General features: G+C 40.7%; 1 protein-coding gene across 4 annotated transcripts in view; it reads right to left on the bottom strand.

Annotated features, from left to right (window-relative positions):
* PRKG1 (protein kinase cGMP-dependent 1) overlaps positions 1–20,413 on the bottom strand; it is a 1,199,428-nt gene that overhangs the window by 341,587 nt on the left and 837,428 nt on the right. For 3 of the 4 annotated variants that reach the window (XM_038576027.1, XM_038576026.1, XM_038576028.1), the window contains exon 5: positions 7,977–8,040. In XM_038576027.1, the coding sequence (XP_038431955.1) occupies positions 7,977–8,040 (64 nt within the window). Of the gene's footprint in view, positions 1–7,976; positions 8,041–12,315; positions 12,595–20,413 lie in introns of those variants that run through there. The other variant, XM_038576029.1, reaches the window with a different exon arrangement.

Here is a 20,413-nt window from a genome sequence, read left to right on the forward strand (position 1 = left end):
CTACGTCGTTCAAGCACCAAATCAGCACGTAAATATACACGACATCCTGCCCTCAGGTCTTCCCCACTGCAGCTTTCCAAATACGTACCATTTCTGTTAACACTTCCCATTTCGTGCTAATAGTTTGCAACCCGTACCATCTGCAAGGCTGTCAACTCGAATGCCACCTCTTCAGAGGTAAGTCTCTTAATGACCCTGGCTAAGGGTCTACCCGTCCCTGGCTCTTCACTACCATATCACCCTATTTTAGTTCCTTCACGCTTTCAGCAAAGTTTCCCAAGTGTATCATAGCTCTGGACCGCAGCAGACTTTCCATCTCTGCATTGGTGACGTTTGGGGCCGGATGCTTGTGACAGAGCTGCCCTGTGAATGCACACATAGGATGCTCAGGATCATGCCTGCTTCTAACCGCTGGAGGCCAGAGGCAGCACCCTGCCATCCTCACCCAAGATTGTGACAACTGCAGAGGAGTCCAAACAGCACCAGTGTCTGCTCAGCCTTCCAGGGGGAGAGCCCCTTGGCCCGGCCCAAATACGCGACAGCCATGAGCAGTCTCATCTGTTAATCTTACTGCGTGTGCATGATACATATTTTCTACAGGCACCAACATGTGCAAGGGGTCGGAAAGCACTGTTGTCAACATCTGAAGTGATGTGTTTGTGTGTTTAATGATTTTACATTCATTATACAAATGAAGACCACTGCAATTCTCCAAGAGGCAGAAATGGCTGCTATCCCCATTTGCGAGGGAGATGTTCATGAATGGTGGGTTAAACAGTGGGCTAAAGTCTCGTTTTTAGAGACTAAGCGTCCCATCCTCTAACACAATGTGGTCTATTTTAAAAAGAATCCAATACTCTTCCCCCATAAAGTCTTCTCCAGGGCAAGTTTCCAAGTTACTTCAATTGTCTTACATTGTTTCCAGCAATATGGCCGATCCTCCAACGCATCTTCACCCTCCTACAAATCTCTTGTAAAGCTTTAGTCAGATACTGTTCGCATATTATAAACTCACCCATTTAAAGTATACCATTCAATAGTTTTCAGTATATTCAGAGACTTAAGCAACTATCACCAAAATCTAATTTCAGAATATTTTCATCATGCTGAAAAGGGAAACATGCTCTGAGGAGTCACTCCCCAGAGGTTCCTCATCCTCCCTGCTCCAGCTCTAATCCACTTATCGCTTCTACAGATTTACCTATTCTGGACATTTCAATAGTGTCACATCATGTATGGCAGTTTACATTCCATTATGCTTTCAAGATCATCCATGTGATAGTATCAGGACTCCGATCCTCTTTATAACCAAATACATCACACTGTAGGAGTACGCCACATTGGATTGATCCCTTCGTGGAAATTTGGGCTTCTACTTTTGGGCAATTAAGAATAATGTTTCAGTGGACATGCATGTACAAGTGTTTGTGTGGACATTTATTTTCAATGCTCTTGGAAAATACCCAATAGTAGAATGTAAGCATCACAGGGTAACCCTGTGTTTGGCATTTTGAGGTATTGCCTGACTTTCAAAGAAACCACACCATTTTACAACCCTACCCACCAGAGAGGGATTAGATTTTTTGTTTCACACATTCACATTTATTATCACCTTTTTTTATTCTAGCCATCCAAGCATGTGTGAAGTGATACAACTTCATGGCTTTGATTTTCACTTCCTAATTACCATTAATGTTGACCATTTTTACATGTGCTTAGTGGACTTCTGTGTATCTGCTTTGGGGAAATGTCTGTCCATGTAAGACATGTGCTGCTTTTAAAGATTTATTTATTTTGAGAGGGAGAGAGAGAGTACATGAGCAGGATGAGAGGCAGAAGGAAAGGGAGAGAGGACAAACCTAAGCAGACCCACTGCGAAGCAGAGAGCCAAACTCTGGGGATGATCTCTTGACCCTAAGATCATGACCTGAGCCAAAATCAAGAGCCAACTGCTTAAAGTTGCCTCTCATATGCTTTTAAAATTGAACTATTTGTGTTTTCTTATTGAGTTGTAAGTGTTCTTTATATATGCTAGATACAAGTCCTTTGATGGTTAATTTTATGTGTCAGTTCAGCTTGGCCACAGTGTCCAGGTATTTGATCAAACCTTATTCTGGATTTTTCAGTGAGGTGTTTTTTGTGGATAAGATTAATGTTTAAATCAGTGGAGTTTGAGTCAAGCAGATTTCCCTTTATAATTGGGAGGGCCTCAAGATCCAATCAAGCTGAAGATCTTAATAAAACAAAGACCGACCCCTCGTCCAGGAATCCAGCGAGTAGATGGCCTTTGCAATAGAGCTGCAACACCAGCTCTTTGGGTCTCTGGCCTGCCAGCCTCCATAGTCATAGGAGCAAATCCCTTGGAACAAACCTCTCCATAGACATATACATATCCTGTTGGTTCTGCTTCTCTGGTGAACACTGAATAATACAATTAATTGCTTTTTTGTATGTGATTTGTGAATATGTTTTCCCATTCCATATTTCTTTCTATAATAAAATAAGATGTGGAAAAAAATTAATATTAAACAGAGTTTTGTCTCTTTCTATTCTCTACATCCTGCTAACACCATCCTCCTTCAAAAGTAGCTATTTGCCTCACAGAAGGGACAACCCAAAAGAAGCCAGACAGAACAAAACAGCTCAATCTCCAAATTCAAAGTCCTTTTATGCCAGAGCAATTGAGAAAGAACAGGTCTTTGAATTCCTTCCAGCTTGGCTTCGAATAGCAAGAGCCAGACCCAAAGGAAGGGAAGGAAAAGTTTAATTCTAACAACAGATTTCAAAAGAACTAATAATGTTCCTGTCTGCTCCATCAGTCTCTTTCCTGAGGACTCAAGGCCTGTTTAGAGTGGTAAAAAGAGAGCTTCCCAGAGTGCTCCAATAATCAGGACTTTCCATCAAATGCAGGACTTTCCCCCTGCATTACTCACAGCTGGAGAGATGCACAGGGATCTGGGAAGACATCACCATGGCAGGATACCCCTAAGGAACAATGAGATACCTAATCACACCTGCTAGATTAGGGTGGGGTGTTTGGGATACACTAACCTCCTTCTCCAGGGTTGTTTCCTGGACTATATGATCAGATAGTTGCTTCCTACCATATTAGCAAGTACTGGTAGATTGAAGAATATTTTATCCTTTCCTTTTTTCCTATTTTTATTCTCTTGTCTTTTCCCTTTAAATTCAAGAAGTCCAAGGAATGTTATTTGTCTAAGACCTTGTCTGGGCCACGATAGTATAAGTACCAAATAAAACAAAACAAAACAAAAAATAAAAACAAATTAATGCACCACCTAGGGAAACAAATGAGAACAATCCATTATTTGGGCTCAAATGTGTCCAAGATCCGATCATACAAAGTTGCAGATCCCAAGGTAAAGAGCTTTAAAAGGCTGGTTCTGAAGCAAAGGAGATTTTTAATTCCAAGACAACCAAGTCCAACATTTTAATGAGCAAATGGGACATGAAACAGATTTCAATAAAAAGTGGTTTTGATATGCCTTATTTTCCAGTTAAAAAATCAAGAGATTTAAATATAGTACCCATGCCCCACTTCTATTCGCATGAAGGGAAAATATTCTCTGCCAAGTGGTGAAAAGTGAATTTGTTGGCTTGATTTGCTCTTCAATCTGGCATTTTCCACAAAGTACAGTTTTCCTTGAATTATCTAAACTTTTTTGCCCTCCATGGTTAAAGCATAATTCCTACTCAAATTAATTTTGAACACTCTTTGTGATATGGTTATCAGGTTAATCATTGCTTCTCTTCCCTATTAGGAAATGTTTTTGCCAATTTCTTTAAAGGTGTCACTACAGTCCTGATACGTGAGTGGATATTACACATTGGTTTATTCTCCACGGTGCTTGGATAGGTAAGCACTGAAGGGAACTATTTCTCAGTTAGAGATTAGCTAGGAAAGGGCCCATGCATTTGAAAAATATAATTCATCAAGAAGACTAATCACCTGTACATAAAGAAAGAGGGAAAGTATGTGATGCCGTTATAGGAAGAAAGAAGAGATTACATCCTATCTCACAATTTCACAGTTCTTTTCTTTTTTTAAAGATTTATTTGAGAGAGAGCAAGCGAGCATGTGTGCAGTTGGACAAGTGCACTTGGGTGGCATGAGGAACAGAAGAGACTCCCTACTGAGCAGGCTGGGGCTCGACCCCAGAACCCTGAGATCATGACCTGAGATGAAGGCTCAACTGACTGGGCCACCCAGGTGCCCCTTTACAGTTCTTTTCATTTACCCCCAGGTATTTCCTAGATTCTCAGAACTGATTCTAACACTTGACTAATTAATTGAAATATATTTCTTTGCTGTAATATATGGGATACTATAAAGGTCAATGGAATCAGTTTATAAAGTTGGAGCTTGGGATTCCCCACATGCAAAAATCATCTTCTAATTTATTTGACAAACAATACAATGGCTTCTCTAGTGAACCACATTTGGAGCACCTAAAGTAACCTCTGGTATGTATTAAGACTTAGTCTGAATCAGGTATGGGGTGAGGAGAGCATAGTATGGTGACAATAAAGGTAAACAATTAATAGAAAGTCATGTAAATTATTTCAGCCTGTCATGCAAAACACAGCTGAGGAAAATGTTGGGATTATTGTGTTTCATCCAGACCAGCCTTTTGCCAAGAATCTACGCCTACACACAATGTCTCAAAAAGACTAGAGAGAGGTTTTGTAGGTCCCTTAAAAAAGGGGAGGGCAAGAGAGACTCAATACAAAAGGAAACATTCCTACTATGTCATATAAAGAGAAAGAAGAAGAAAGGAGCACTAAGCTGCTATACTAGGAATAAGGTATTATCTCCTGTTTTAGAAGCTCCCAGGGAGAAGCACACAATTGGGTATGTCCACACTGGAACTTACAGAGGGTTAAGAGGGGGTTGGGGGTGGTGGCAGCAGGAATGACTCACAGGGGTTTCTCTTTCACCTGCAGAAGAGGACATCCCAAGCATCCCCAGGGTGTCCTCTAGTTACATGGACCTCCTGAGCCACCTCATTGTTCTCATTCCTCTACCTGTTACACTTTAGATCTCTCTCCATTCCTACCTCCCCTGTCCCAAGTCTTTAACTTTTCTGGTCCCCTTATGCTGGAAGCATTGTTTCACGGTGACTAGAATGAATGAGAGTCAGAAAGTGAGTCTGGACACAGACACCCATTGTCACCTGGGTTACCTGGCAGTAACCTTCTAACTAGTCTACCCCTCTCCAACCCTCTTCTCCCAACGGCCAGCCAGAGATTATGAAACCTCAACTCAGAGTGTGACTTTGCTTACAACCCATCTCCCCATTGTGCTCAGAATAAAAAGCTAAGATCTCATCACGACTGGCAAAGCTGCCGTCACTTGGCCTTGCCTAATTTCTTCAGCCCCATCTCACCCTACTATAAACCTCCCTTTTGTTCCTTAAGGACAGGAAACTTCCTCCTGCTTTAGGACCTGAGCCTTCTCTCCACTTGCCCCACCCCCACCCCCAGCATCTCAGACCTGCACATAGATCTCAGCGTGAACATCACCTCCTCAGAGAGGTGCTCCCGTGATAACCTAGCCCAGAGTGGCCTCATCCCTCAAGGCTATTTTCCTTCCTTACCACTCATCTGTACCCTCTGCTGGAACCCACGTGAAGGGAGAACAGCTCCGAAGCCCCAGAGCTTGGAACAATTCCTGGCAGGTGGCAGGTGCTCCGTAAATGTTTGTCCAACAAACAAGGCTGCAACTTCTTTGTTGAACGCTATAATAATACTGCTTTCCCGTCAAGATAATCTGGGCTTCTTTCATCTTGTGGATATTTGCAGAGGGAAAGACAGCTCAATTATTATGCAAGCACGTTTCTCTTTAATGTTATGTGACACTGGTATTGCTTTTGTTCTTCCAAATTTGCTTCACTCTATCTGATACATAATTTAATCTAATTTCTCACTGCGCTTGTTTATTCAACTTGAGTTGAATACTTTTCATGCACTGGGCCGTCTATTTATAGATCTACTTCGCATTTTGTCTGTTGACTTCATTTTTGTGCCCTCAACACAAACATGTGGGCACTTAATCACGCGTTTCCCTTCTGAGGCAGTGTGGGCATGGGCCACGCTATGGCTCACACCATCCAAACATAAATTAAGGGATCTATGATTAGAAGATCTGACACATAATGATAATGTATTTCTTTGTTCAGAATTATTACAGAGTCATAGCTATTGTTTTGCAGAACATACTAATCCTCCCACAGCTGTGAAAAAGAAAGAACATGATTGAAGGTTTTGTGTGTATTTTTTTTTTTTTAAGGGCCTGATTGGGTCTAGTAAGTTTGTACTTTTAGTTTGCTTTGTTTAAAAAGAACAAAAAAAAAAAGGTCATCAGAGAGGTCTCCAGCATATTCAGCGAGGAAAACAAAAACCCAAAGAACTAGGAAAAGCCATCTTACGCTCTGAGAGGCTGCGGGTACAGGGGTCAAGGCATTCAGAGAGAAACACAACCAGTGTTTTTTCTCATGAATTCTTTATACTTGAACCTAGGAATCAAAAGTGACTTCTGCTTTCCTGTGTGTCCACACAGGAGATGCAGGAGACCAGCAAATCGTGGGGGCTCACTTCTGTAGGCGTGGAACTAATAATTTGTATAGAGGTTGCTGCTCCAGTTCTAGGGATCATAGAACCACCAGCAGAGTTGGGACCCAGAGAGGAAGCATGTTCAGTATGTTTCCAACTCACTTCTGTTAATGCACCATGCCGACGCATCTTCAGCCCTGATCCTACCATCTCTCACTGGCACCTGCTCCTCCCTGAGTGCCCCCCGTTGCCCCGCTGAAATCCCAGGGTCAGCCTCCACCACCTTCCTGCACCATGGCTCCCTATTCTCTCCCTCCACCAACTCCTGGTTCCTTGGCTGAACACCCATCCATGTACGTGTCTATGGGAGGGTGGGAGCCTGACTGTAGAAGGGGATGATGAACAAACACAAATGACCTCATCGCATTGACTCACCTTCCCCCCAGAGGACCCCTCCACCACGTTCTTCTCTACTAGCTCAGCCCTGCCCTTACAAATCCTACCACCTTTTGTTCCAGGAGGGTCGAGCTTGATCTCCATCCCCTATCACAAGTAATGAACAAACTCTTCCTTGCCGATGGGATTTAGTTTTGGGACGGCTACCATCAAGTGGGGCCACCCCCCACCATCAAGAAGGACACCTGGTGATCACACTGTTCTTCTAGTTCATGGACATCTGCATTTTTCTCCTGCCTCCTCTTCCACCCTCCAACCTCTCATATCTCTATGTGCTTGTCATTCTCAGCTGATGGCCTTGCTTTCTGGGTCACTGAGGATCAGAGCAGGGTTTCTCCAGCTCCTACCACCCCATCACTTCATCTATCCACACGTGCTCCCTGATACCCCACCCTCCCGGTCTCTGTAGGCACCAGAGACCCTGTCCTCTCATGCTCACTCAAGACTGCAGACTCCTGTCTTCTGCTAGGCCATTGCCTGAGCTCTGCAGCTTCAGAGAACAAGAAGTAACCGTGACATTTCCACAATGCAGGCACACAAGGAATGTGTTTAAAATGTGCTCATACGCTAATAAAACATGTACTCAAACTGCACAGCCCTGTTATAAATTTGCTAATCTGAAGCTTCAGAGTTTACAGTAATTACTACAATCTTGGTTTACACGACTGAAGCAGGAGAGAAACACAGCATCTCGCACTCCTGGAAGTCAAAGTCACATTATATTTGCCACAAGGAGGTTTTCCTCCCTCCATAGCTCAGTTGATTTGCACATTTCTAACTGTGTATAAATGACAGATGTGCTGAGCTGCTTTTTATTTGAAGCCAAGTATAGAGCTCATCCCAGAGCTTAAAAATATTTAAAAGGTTTCTGCGGTATGTGACTCGTCATCACACTGCGGCGCCGGGCTATGTCCCATCTCACAAAGTTTAAGAACCAAAACAATTACCTCTTCAAGGACATCAGCAAGCTTACTCAGGATCTCTTCAGGAAGGCTCTGGAACGTGGGGACACTGAAAGACAAAACAGATGATTCTGAAGCAACTTCCTTCCACAAACAAAACAACAACGTGCAAATGCATTTCATGACAAAGAACCTGCAGATAAAGGCCAAAGCAGTGACTTGAGCAGGATCTGATGACCACCAACAGGGGAAAGGCATGTTCTACTAGAAAGAACGTAGAGATTGACCAGAACTGAGTTCAAATCCAAGTTATAATTAGCTGTGGGACCCCAGATGCCTCAGCTACAATGGGAAGAAAGTGGTTTTCTGCTTTATCAGTCTGCTGTCATCAGATTCTCTCCTGTTCCATCTGCCTCTTTCGGTCCCTTTTAACACGCACGTGCACACACATGGGCACTCACACACGTGCACATGCATGTGTGCACACAGTCCTTCTACAGGCCAACTCCTGCTCATTCTTTCAGACACAGCTTCATCAATGATAAACTCAGACCTTTAAGCATTCATCCAACAACCTTGGAAGGTCTCTCTCTCCTCAGCCCCCTCCAGCTAGGTCAGAGTGTCCCACCACAAGCTCTTCTATCCCTTACATTAAACACTTAACCAGGTATTTGTGGTTTTCTGTTCTAGAATCTAAACTCTACAAAAATAAGAATTTATCTGTCTTGTTCGACCCCTGTGTTTTCCATCATTTACAAATAGCTCAATAGCTGACACTGAGCAAAGCTATGAAAGCATGGATGTGTGAGTGCTTCCTGTGACAATTAGAAGGATCAGATGAGACAGGGTGGAGAAAAGAGTCAAATGCAGTAGACCAGGAAAATTATTAGTTCACCTCTGACCAGCCAATGAAAATACTGAATGATGCCAAATGCACAAGAGTTCTTCTATATATGAAATATTAATATTAATATTAAATATTAATGACCTTAAAAGAAATAAAAACACTCATAAAAACATGTAATTTTTGAAGCTCTACTGGAAAATCATAACTGGGATACGCAACTAAATTCTCATTTAATCCTACCTCGATGCTTGGATAGAGATAAGACGGTAAATGAATGCATATACGTTTGATTACTTGATATTTGACTTAGCGACTCATTCTAGCTTGATTCGAATGATACAATGAAAGGAGCCATAGCATACTGTTTGAATATAAGCATGGAAATTTCACTGTTAACTTGTCACTCTGATTCCTATTACTTAGTGTAAAGCCTATTGATAAAATCCCAGGGTTTTACGCAGAGGTAGAACAATTCACCCAGGACCATCTGTTCCACCAGATTTACTGCTGTGGTCTTAGTCGTCTGGGTTTTAACATCCAGAAGGCAGTCTATTTCAGCAGCTGGATGGAACTCATCACAGGAAGAGAGGAAGACAGAGGAAGCTGTTTCCATGAGTGATGCAGGTTGAAAATATAGCCCTTCCTTGTTCCTTTAATGAGCTATAGCTCAGGGTCTCCTAAGACATAAGAATAATTAGAATGCTTCTATCCCAGTGGGTATTGGTGGAAAACGCAAACTACAACTGATTTTTTTCTCCTTTCATTACCATTGTCCCCCTTCTCTAGACAGGTGTATTACTTCTAGGCTCCACCATTTATCCCAACCTGTGCTAGATCTATGCCAAGTCATACCATGAATACTTCCATGTTCATGAGTTCATACTCATCAGAAAACTATTAATATTTACTTGACTACATAATGCACTAAATGGAAACAAAAACATTAATCTTAGGAGGGCACTTTAAATTCTCTTTTACAATTTTACTTTTATTCCAACTTCAAGGTATAATTGACAAAATTAGAAGATATTTAAAGTGCACATGATGCTTTGATACACATCATAAAGCGCTTCTCTCATCAATTTCTTAGCACAGCTATCACCCTCACATATTTATCTTTAACATGTGTGGGGGAGGAGTGTTGAAAGTATTCTCAGGTTTCTTCCTTTAGGACACTTCACGGTGGTAACGGTCAATGTGACCATACTACAGGTGAGAAACAGATCGTATTCATCCTAAATTGTGGCTAACAGTTTGCATTCTTTTACTATAGCCTTTACCTGTTTCTTCCACCCTCCAACCCCCCGGCAATCACTTTTCTACTTGATATTTCTATGAGCTTGATTATTTTTTAAATGTTTTTATTTATTCATTTGAGAGAGCATGCACTAGGGGGGTCCGAATGGCAAAGGGAGAGGGGGAAGCAGGGAGCCCAATGCAGGACTCGATCCCAGGACACCGAGATCATAACTTGAGCCCAAAGCAAATGCTTCACTGCCTGAGCCACCCGGGCGCCTCTTGACTTTTTGTTTAGGTTCCACATATACATGATACAGTACAGTATTTGTCTTTCTCAGTCTGGCTTCTTTGACTTAGCATAATGCTTTCTTTTTTTTTTTTAATTTTTTTTGTTTATTTATGATAGTCACAGAGAGAGAGAGGCAGAGACACAGGCAGAGGGAGAAGCAGGCTCCATGCACCGAGAGCCCGATGTGGGATTCGATCCCGGGTCTCCAGGATCGCGCCCTGGGCCAAAGGCAGGCGCCAAACCGCTGCGCCACCCAGGGATCCCTAGCATAATGCTTTCAAAGTTCATCTGTGTTGCAAATGCAAACTGCCAGATTTCCTTCTCTCATGCCTGAATAATATTCCATTGAATACTTATCATGATCTTCTACAACTTAAATGTCTCAGAGCCTTCAGCAGCACTTGTTACTAACAAAAATTAAGGTTGATTTTTAAAAAGAAACACTGTAAAAAGTTATCAGTAACAACCAGAGAACTTCTAAATTTAACAAAATGGAAAGCAATTTAAAAAATAAATAGCTTCACTGTAATAAAGTGCTCTGAAAACACTTCCGTAGTCATCTCTAAAATCTTAAGATCTTTATTACTGCAAACACTAGGTAAAGTCTCTCATCTAATTAATTTGCTTTCTAAGAACCAACACCAGTAGCTGGAACGCCAAGAACAAAACAATTGAGAATACTCATAATTTGGAATTCTACAAATGGAATATGTTGGTTAAATTTCCCCAAATACATCAAAAGACATTAATTTAGACTCCACTAATTTGGACATATAATTCAAGATGAAGTTGTTTATGATTCAGAAAACTTAAGGGAAAATAATTATGAGGACAAACCTGCAGAAAACATTTCAACAGGAAAGGAGAATATTTTACCTTATGTAAAAAATAATTTACCGTAATAATTTGCATTCTAATTACAAATAATTCTTACATATCTATTAAAACATTTTGTCCCCTAAGGACCTGCAATAAGCCCAGAGCTACAGAATGCATTATAATGTAATGCAATAGAGATGATTTAACATGTGTAAAGCTTTGCTATTGGCTTTTTCTTCTTTTAAATTGATTTGAGAGACAGAGGGGTAGTGAAGGAGTGGAAGGAGCAGAGAGAGAGAGAGAGAGAGAGAGAGAGAGAGAGAATCTCAGGCAGACTCCCAGCTGAGCATAGAGCCTGACACAGGGCTTGAGCTCATGACCTTGAGATCATGACTTGAGCCAAAACCAAGATTTGGATGCTTAACAGGCTGCACCACCCAGGTGCCCCATTGGCTTTTCTAATTGAATGAAATGAGGACTTGCAATTTGCAATGATAGTAACAGAAGACGAGATAGGGGTACATACTCTGTCAAGCACTGGGCTCAGGATTTCATAGAGAACATAACGGTTAGTTTTACAACAACCTTCTGAAATAACCATGTCATTGTCACCCATTTTACAGACCTGACAAGTGCGACCCAGAGAGTTTGACTGAGGTCAGACCACTCAGTGTTGGTGAAGAAAGGATGAAAACGATGTGGAGCTCATCACTTACCCCTCGGGCTTCATGATTTACAGTCAAAGTGTTAGCAAATGCCTCACGCAACTTTCAAAATGCTTCTATAGTCTTATAATGATCTGGATATGAGTAGCGATAATATGTGATTTATTAATCACCTTTTTACCATGAAAAAAGCTGAACAAATTGAAAGGCTAGAAGAACAGTTCGAGAATGACCGGTAACCCTACTATCCAGATTTGCAACTGTTAGCATTGCACCATCTTTGCTTTATCCATCTTCAGTCTAGCTATTTTTCTGTGTGTGTAGTCATAAGCAGGCTTGTAGATATTTTGATGAAACATTTGAGAGTCACAGATATCACTTCATACACTTCATAATCTTCAGCATACATATCCTAAAAATAAGAATGCGTTCCTGAATAACTGTAACACCAATCTCCTACCTAAAAAATGAACTCCAATTCTATAATATCATCTAGGATCTGTTTCATATTCAAATGTTACTTACTGTTCAAAAATGTCTTTACTGGTTTTTCTTCTCAAACCAGGATCCAGTAAGGTTCTACACATTGCTTTATGTTCCTCTTGTCTCTTACTGTACAACACCCTTCTGCCTTTCCCTGTGGCACAGAATTTTTGAAGACACTGGGACAAATGTCTTATTGGATGTCCCACATTCTGAATTAGTCTTAATGACTTAATTTCTGCTAATCTACTGTTTGAAAGTAACAACTAAACAGAGGGGAGAGACAACCCAAGTATAAAGACCTGTATTGCAGCCATCAATCAACAAAAATTGGAACACACACAGGATAACAATCGTAACATAGCAACAGTTCTTGGAATGTGATCCGACAGGTCAGGGACTCCCTAGACCTTTTCAAGGGGGTTCTCAAAGTCAAAGCAAATAGTCTAAGTTGTAATTTGCCTTTTTCATCTTATTTTTCATGTGTGTGCAGTAGAATCCCCCAGAGACTATATGACACAGGGTGACATCATTGCTTTAATACATAAGCTTGTATGTATTAAAGCATATTTAATATGCTTTATTTGTATGATCTTGTGTTTCTTAGAATTTTGAAGCTAGGACCTAAGTTTGTGATATATGTATTTGCAGAACTTAACTCAGTATAATTTCAGCAATCCTGTGCTCTTACGAGACAGTTTTCTCACATATAACCTTATTATCATCCAACATACCATTCTCTTGAACTCTTGAAAAACTATGATTATTCAGACTTGATAACCCTTGTGTCAAAGTGGAAAAAAAATAGAAGAAAATACATTTGGATATCTTCTGTTGCAATAATAGTTTTATTTCCTCAAAAACATTTGTAACTTTTAAAACTTTAATGCTATCATAGTTCTTAGAATTTTGTAATTGTTATCGGTATTAAGAGTTTAAAATAAAAGATAAACTTTATTAAAGGATGGATCATTGACTTTGAAAGGGGAGATGGTAAGACTCCTATGATCAAGCTATAGCTGCCAATCTCTAAGCCTAAAGACACTGAAAGATATAGAAAAGGACACATTAGAGAGTCTTCTGACTCACGGATGGGATAAATCTTGACCAAAGAAATTTGGAGACACCATACGTAGGAAAGTTTTGACAAAATCTATTTTTCCGGGATGCCTGGGTGGCTCAGTGGTTGAGCGTCTGCCTTTGGCTCAGGGCGTGATGCCGAGGTCCCGGGATCGAGTCCCACATTGGGCGTCCCACATTGGGCTTCCCACAGGGAGCCTGCTTTTCCCTCTGCCTGTGTCTCTCCCCTTCTGTGTCTTTCATGGATAAATAAATAAACCTTAAAAAAAAACTACTTTTCCCTAAGCATTATAGATAATGTACTTTATTGTCTTAAACCACAGAATATTTAAAAAATAACCTTATCATGCTAGTTATGATGTCACTTTGTGCCCAATAACTGAAATTTTAAGGAAAAGGAAACTAAGCTCTTAAATGTAGGCATGATGAAGTTTTTTAAAAAGACAAAAATTATTTGGTACAACTTCTCAAATTAGTAAGTGGAGCCTCTTACAGGGTGAATCACCATAGCGTTATGACTCGAAAAGACCCCACAATAGACGACTGAAACCTTGCAGAGGTTGACTTTGCTCCATGCCCGCTGGATGAAGTCTGTAAAAGAAACCATTGTACGGTCTCCTTCCAATGATATACTATCTTGTTGAATTAAAGATTAAGCTGCAAGCACAAAAATAAGATCTTCCTTCCAGAAATGTACTTTTTGCCTTACAAATGGATGAATCTACAGACATGGCTAGCCTTGTTGTTTTGCTTGGGTTTATCTGATATCAGAAGGAACTAATCATCAAGGAAGATAATCTTTTATATGAACTCTTGGCAACAAACACAAGTGGTACCGGTTACTCGGGATGGAGTAATTTTTCATGCGTATGGTTTATCCTGGAACAGCTATGTTAATACTTGCACCCTTGGTGCAGAAGCAATGGTGGCCCCTTGACACTAATTAAGGCCATGAGTTGCTGTTAGATTCCTAATCACGACTTAGTTAAAAATTCAATAAAATGCCAGTTTTACCCTAAAACACTTTTGATGAAACAGTAAGTCACTAATTTTATTACATTTTGACTCTTGAATATGCATCTTTTGGATATTGTGACAAAATGGCAAGTACACAAACAGCCCTTTCCTGAAGCACGATGGCGGTCTCTCAAGGAAAATCTCTTGCGTAACTGGAGTTGCAAGCTGTAGAGTTCCACTTTTTTTTTAATGGAACACATTCTTACTTGGCCATGACCAACAAACTGTGGTTATTCAGACTTGACTGTCTGGCAGACAATTTTTCAAAAAATAACAAAGTGAGCCTGTCACTTCAAGAAAAGAAACAAACAAACAAAGAAGCCAGGATTTGTTGCCAATGATAAATAAAATTTGAACTTTCAAATGAAAATTAAAACGTCAGATGACTTTTATGTGCCACTTTGGACTTAACAGCTTTCCAATACTTGAAGACTATTCTGATGAGATCATTGGTGATGTGTGAATATTAACAAATGTGATTTTTTTTTATTGGAAATTCTACAGAGCTCAGTGAACCAATATTTTCCAGATGATCAATGCATGATGTTACAAACTCATGCATGCGGAAAGATCTATTCATCAAAGTACAAGATGGATCAATGGATTTTAATGTGGCCACTGTTTCACATTCCATATTGCAATTACCTTTAATAAACTATCACTTGTTGGGTTGTGCTGCTGTATCAAATAAGAATGTCCAAAATTATCTAAAAAAGACCATTCGCGTACTTCTCCCTTTTCCTACTACAAATCTCTCTGGGTATCATCTTTTCATATACCTCAACAAAACAAGAGAAATTCAACAGATCAAATGCAGAAGCAAATATGTGAACCTCTTCTACTAAGTCGGATACTGACAGATTGGCAAAAATGTTAACTTAGACTTCTATTTTTGTTAAGTTCTCTTTGTTTTTGTAAGATATAGTTGCCTTTATTACAAATTGGCTCTTGATGTTAACATTAAATGTTTATTTTTAGTGGGTTTAAGTGAATTAATAATTGTTTTTAAGTGTTCTCATTTTTTAAACTTTTTTTTAAAGATTTTTAAAATTTATTTATTCATGAGAGACACAGAGAGAGGCAAAGACACAGGCAGAGGGAGAAGCAGGCTCCATGCAGGGAGCCCAATGTGGGAATCGATCCCAGAACTCCAGGACACACCCTAGGCTGAAGGCAGTGCTAAACTGCTGAGCCCCCTGGGCTACCGAAATATTCTCATTTTTAACTCGTAATACAGTCAATATTGATAGATCCACATGAGTTGAAGAAACATACAGTGATTAAAAGTGATTTGTTGATGAAAACTATGTAGAACATGAAATTACAAGATGCTAGTACAAGGAAAACAGGATTAATTATGGATACTGTGAGATAGTTGTTTTTACTAAATCTCTTTATACGTAGAATCTTTGCAGGAAAATACAAGAAAGTTAGCAAATATGTTAGGTGGAGAGAGAGTCTTTTTATTTATTCTTGTATTTTCCAAATTTTCTGTTCTATATTATGGTTACATCCAAATGAAATGCATCCTAATGGGTTCATTTCAAACAAAACAGTTCTTACTGTTGTTAAACTACTGGTTTAAATTCAATTACTTATTTACTCAATAAAACTTAGAGTGCCTGTCATGGGCCATCCATCATTGCAGGTGTTTGGGATTCATTAACAAAAGCAAAGTTTCCTGCATACTGATCAGGGAAAGAAAGTGAATAGTAAATATAATAAATATTATACATATTATATATGTACACACACACACACACACATAATAGAATACACTAGATGAGGGCTATAGCATTTTCCATCAGAAAAAGTCCCATAGGGTAGCAGGGATTGCAATGGGAGGAGGTTCAAGGTTACAGACTAAACAGGACTAGGGCCATCCTCATTGATAATGTGAGACTGTCCCAGAAATCTGAGAGGTGGGGCGGGGCAGTTAACTGTAGACCTAAGAGAGAGGATCCAGGCAGGTAGCAGGAGCAGCAGGGTGGCTCTAGTGTCCACAGTTCAGTGACCAGGGGAGACTAGAAAAGCATAAGGCTTAAGAGGGAGGGGGTGTGGGGAGGGCAGATCACAAGGGGCATGTGTCTACCCGCGCCCCCCACCAAAGGACTTGGCTTCAATATGAGTGAAGTGTGTAGACACTGCAGATTTTAAGCAGGTGTGGCAGGATCTTACTTACAAATTTAAGGGACCCTCTCCTGGCTATGTGAAGAGTCAACTGCAGGAAGCTAGGAACCCACATCCGCCGCCCGAAAGATGGTGAGCACCTGGCAATGGTGGGAGCAGTGGAGGGGGTGGAGAAGCTCTTGAGCTCTACTAAATGGTGAAAGTAGGGAATAGAGGCAGCATGATTTCCTGGAAGACTGGACTTGGGATCAGAGGGAGGGAAGCCAGGAGGGCTTTGTAGCAAGGAATGTACAAAAAGAGTTCGAATATTTTTCCTAGCTGAACAAATTTTTTTTTGAACCTACCAAGTTGCAAAGGGCTTGATTTCATCAGGTTTTCTTTTTTTAAATATAACCAGGGTATTAGATGAAGTCCCATATTTATAAGGCAAGGGATCTCCAACCAACGTAAGTCTGGACATAGTTCATCAATGTCCTCTATCCTAGAGCAGAGCCTGCAGCCACATGACTTACCTTCAGGTAGCATGTAGAGAATGGAAGTCCTTTTTTTTTTTTTTTCCTGCCATAAGAAATTGGGTCGGTATCAAGTTTAATGTCAAGAATATTGACAGGTACCTTGTGTGTGTGTGTGTGTGTGTGTGTGCGCGCGCGCACGCGCGCACGCCAGTAACTTCCTACAGCTCATGCCAATTGAACAAGAGTGGAAATCTCTGACTTACTGAAGAAATCAATTTCTACTGATGAAGTATTAAGTAAGGGTCTTTCCTAACTTACAGATATCTGAACCTTCCCGTTAGTGAGCTCATCAACACTTTATGTTTTGTCTAGTTCTGTTTGGTTTTTACCCTCGACGCACTTGACTCCCCTAATTAGATCATTGGGCATTGATCCCACTTCACTCTGCTATGCACAACCTTCTAACTGATCTTCCTTCCCAGAGTTTCCTGTTGCCTGCTCAGTGTACTCCACATCACTGCCAGATTTATTGTCTATCGGCAGCATTTAGCTCTTATCACTCCATGGCTCCAACCTCCAAAGGTGACCTCTTAACTCACCAGATTCTAAGAATTAAAATTTTTTTCCTGTGTGTAAAAATACAATAAATAAAGCAAACCATTGTGGAGACATCATTGAGGTTTATCATCTGTGTGATAAAATGTAAACTCCTTCCCCGGGACCACTGCATAGTGAGTAAGCATATGGGCTTCTGAGGAAAGACAAGCAAACTGAATTAGGCTCTGCTGGTAATAACTAGCTGTGCCTCTGGTAGGCAGTTTGACTTCTCTAGGCCTCAGCCTCCTTCCCTTACAAAAAGAGGAGGGGTGGATATTATCACCCACTGCATAGGGTTGGGGTGAACATAAGCAAAATAACAGATATAATGTATTAAAGGAGGTACCTGGCATGTAGTCATCATTCAATAAAACATTAGCAGCTGTAACAATTATATACATACTCTTATCCTATAGGTTATTATTGTTTAAGACCTTCAATAATCAAAAAAAGATTCTAATATGTCAAATATAAATCTTAGTGTAGACTCAAGAATGCTAGAAATACCCATTTTTACTTTCAATCTCTTCAATCAAATTATATTTGATCTGGGGTAGGAACCCTTCTTTCTCAGTTAGCCATCTCATGACCTTCATTGTTGAAGTCTTCCTCAAGGTCATACCAAATCCCAGAGTCGAAGGATGGGAAGTCAAGTCTCTCATCTCTCTGCTGTCATGGTCACGAAGGACACTTGATGCTCAATGGCTCTCTGCTTTTGGGACCACAGATGAGGAAGGGGACCTTTGGTCAAGCTGGGAATCCTGGTGCTTCTAGTCAGCCTTCCCAGGTGAGTCCAGGAGAAACCTTTCTAAGGTTCTTCTCTTTCTCCATCTGACTCCTGACACTCTAATTTCATTAAGTGAATGCATGTTTTTAAAAATCGATAGGATCCTACTATCTTCTAGAAGCTTTTAGTATTGACCCAAAATTCTGAGGTCAAGAAATTCACATGTGTACTGCAGCATTGTTTGCATAAGCCAAGATACGGGAACAGCTCAAGGTACCCCTCAATAGATGGATGAATAAAGAAGATGCAAGATACAGATACAGAGATATGGATCTACAGGTGATGGCCTATGTGACAGCATCACACACACATATTGGATATACAGAGACTATTATTCAGCCATGAGAAAAGAGGACATTTGCAACAACATGAATGGGCCCTGAGCACATCACGCAGTGAGAAAAATCAGAGTATGCCAAGGTATAGGATCTCGCTTGCGGAATCTCAAAAAGCCAAACTCATAAAAACAGTAAAATGGTGGTTACCAGGTGACGAGGGTGGGGGGAAAAGACAGATGGTTAAGGGTGCAAACTGGAAGCAGTAAATAAAAATAATAGTAGGCAAGCCATACAGATATATATATATAATGCACAGTAAATACAGGTCAGCAAACTTGCTGAGAGTATAGAACTTAATTATTCCAACCACTAAAAGAATAATGTGATGGAGGTGCTAATTATCATCACAGTGGCAATCAAATTACAATATATCCAATTAACATTGTGTACATGGTGAATTTATAACGTTATATGCCAAATATAGTCAATTAAAAAAAAAAGGAGCCTACCAATTTGTCTGGAAAAGAGGAAAGGGTGTGATAACAGGGGAAAATACTTCAATAGTTTGTATTTGAATACATAAGCCCATCACTAATATTTGCAGAGCCCCGATTCCCTGTGCCACCAAACACCATCCATCACAACCCCCGCCCTCTCCCCCCTACACACACTGACACAGCTGCCTGTTTAGTCAATGCTCGGGCACAGGGGTGGGCAAATGGCGAGGCGAGTAGAAAGGAGCTGTGGGGAGGCCTGGCCAGACTTTGGAAAGGAGGTTGGAGCCATCTGATGATGGAACTCCAGGGTCCTGACCCTGGCATGCAGTGGGGCGGAGACCACACCCAGGAGAAACTAGTGGGGAGCCCTTCTGGAGTATAGGGCTCAGGGACAGGCACCTGCAAATAGTGTGTCTTCTTCCCTAGTTACACGCTCTACTCCTGCCCTTGGTGCTGGAACCCAACACCACCTGCACGCCTTCCGACGTGGCGACTCTTCAGGTACCTTTTGCCACATCTCTAATCACCGACAGGTCTCCATTCAGATGATTCAGGTAACTGACGGCAGAAAAGACAATTCCACAATTTTTAAAAAAAATCTATAAAACTGTTATCCCTGAAACGCTCATTTAGACCAGGGTTCTATTCCCATCAGTTGAGTATCTTTCCTACCACCCTTACGCTCATGCTGCGCACACCTGCATAAGAGGGGCAAATCACTTGAGCTCTGTGAGTCTGTTTTCTCCTCTAACACAGAAATAATCATTCTGTGGGAGACAAATGTATCAATGATGAAGCTACTTAAAAAGCACAACAAAAAATACTGCATGTACAGTCTTAAAAAATCATCTTCTAAGACTATGATATACCCAACCACAGACTTCCAAGTTGGATTTTAATGCTATCCAAGTCTGCGGATTCACACCTTTCCCAAAGCAAGTACCAACCTCTTCGACCAAACCTTTGGTCAAAATGCCCTGGAACAGTGGTTTCCAAACCTGAAAGTCAAGAGGAATTCAGATTCAACGAGTCATGGAATGGGTTCCAAGAAAGCAATGCATTTTGTTTTTTCAAAGTGGTAACAAATATATAACATAAAATTATCATTTTAATGATTTTTAGGTAGACGGTTCGATGGCATTGCATATCCACATCGTTGTACAAACACCACCACCATCCATCTGTAGAAGGTTTTCATCCTCTCAAACTGAAAGTATAGGAGCTAAAATGAATGCCCCAGTCTCCTCGGCCCCTACTGGCCACCATTCTACTTTCTATGAGTTTGGCTTCTCAAGGTGA

This window comes from Canis lupus, chromosome 26, assembly GCF_011100685.1.
Source record: "Canis lupus familiaris isolate Mischka breed German Shepherd chromosome 26, alternate assembly UU_Cfam_GSD_1.0, whole genome shotgun sequence".
Classification (NCBI taxonomy): Eukaryota; Metazoa; Chordata; class Mammalia; order Carnivora; family Canidae; genus Canis; species Canis lupus.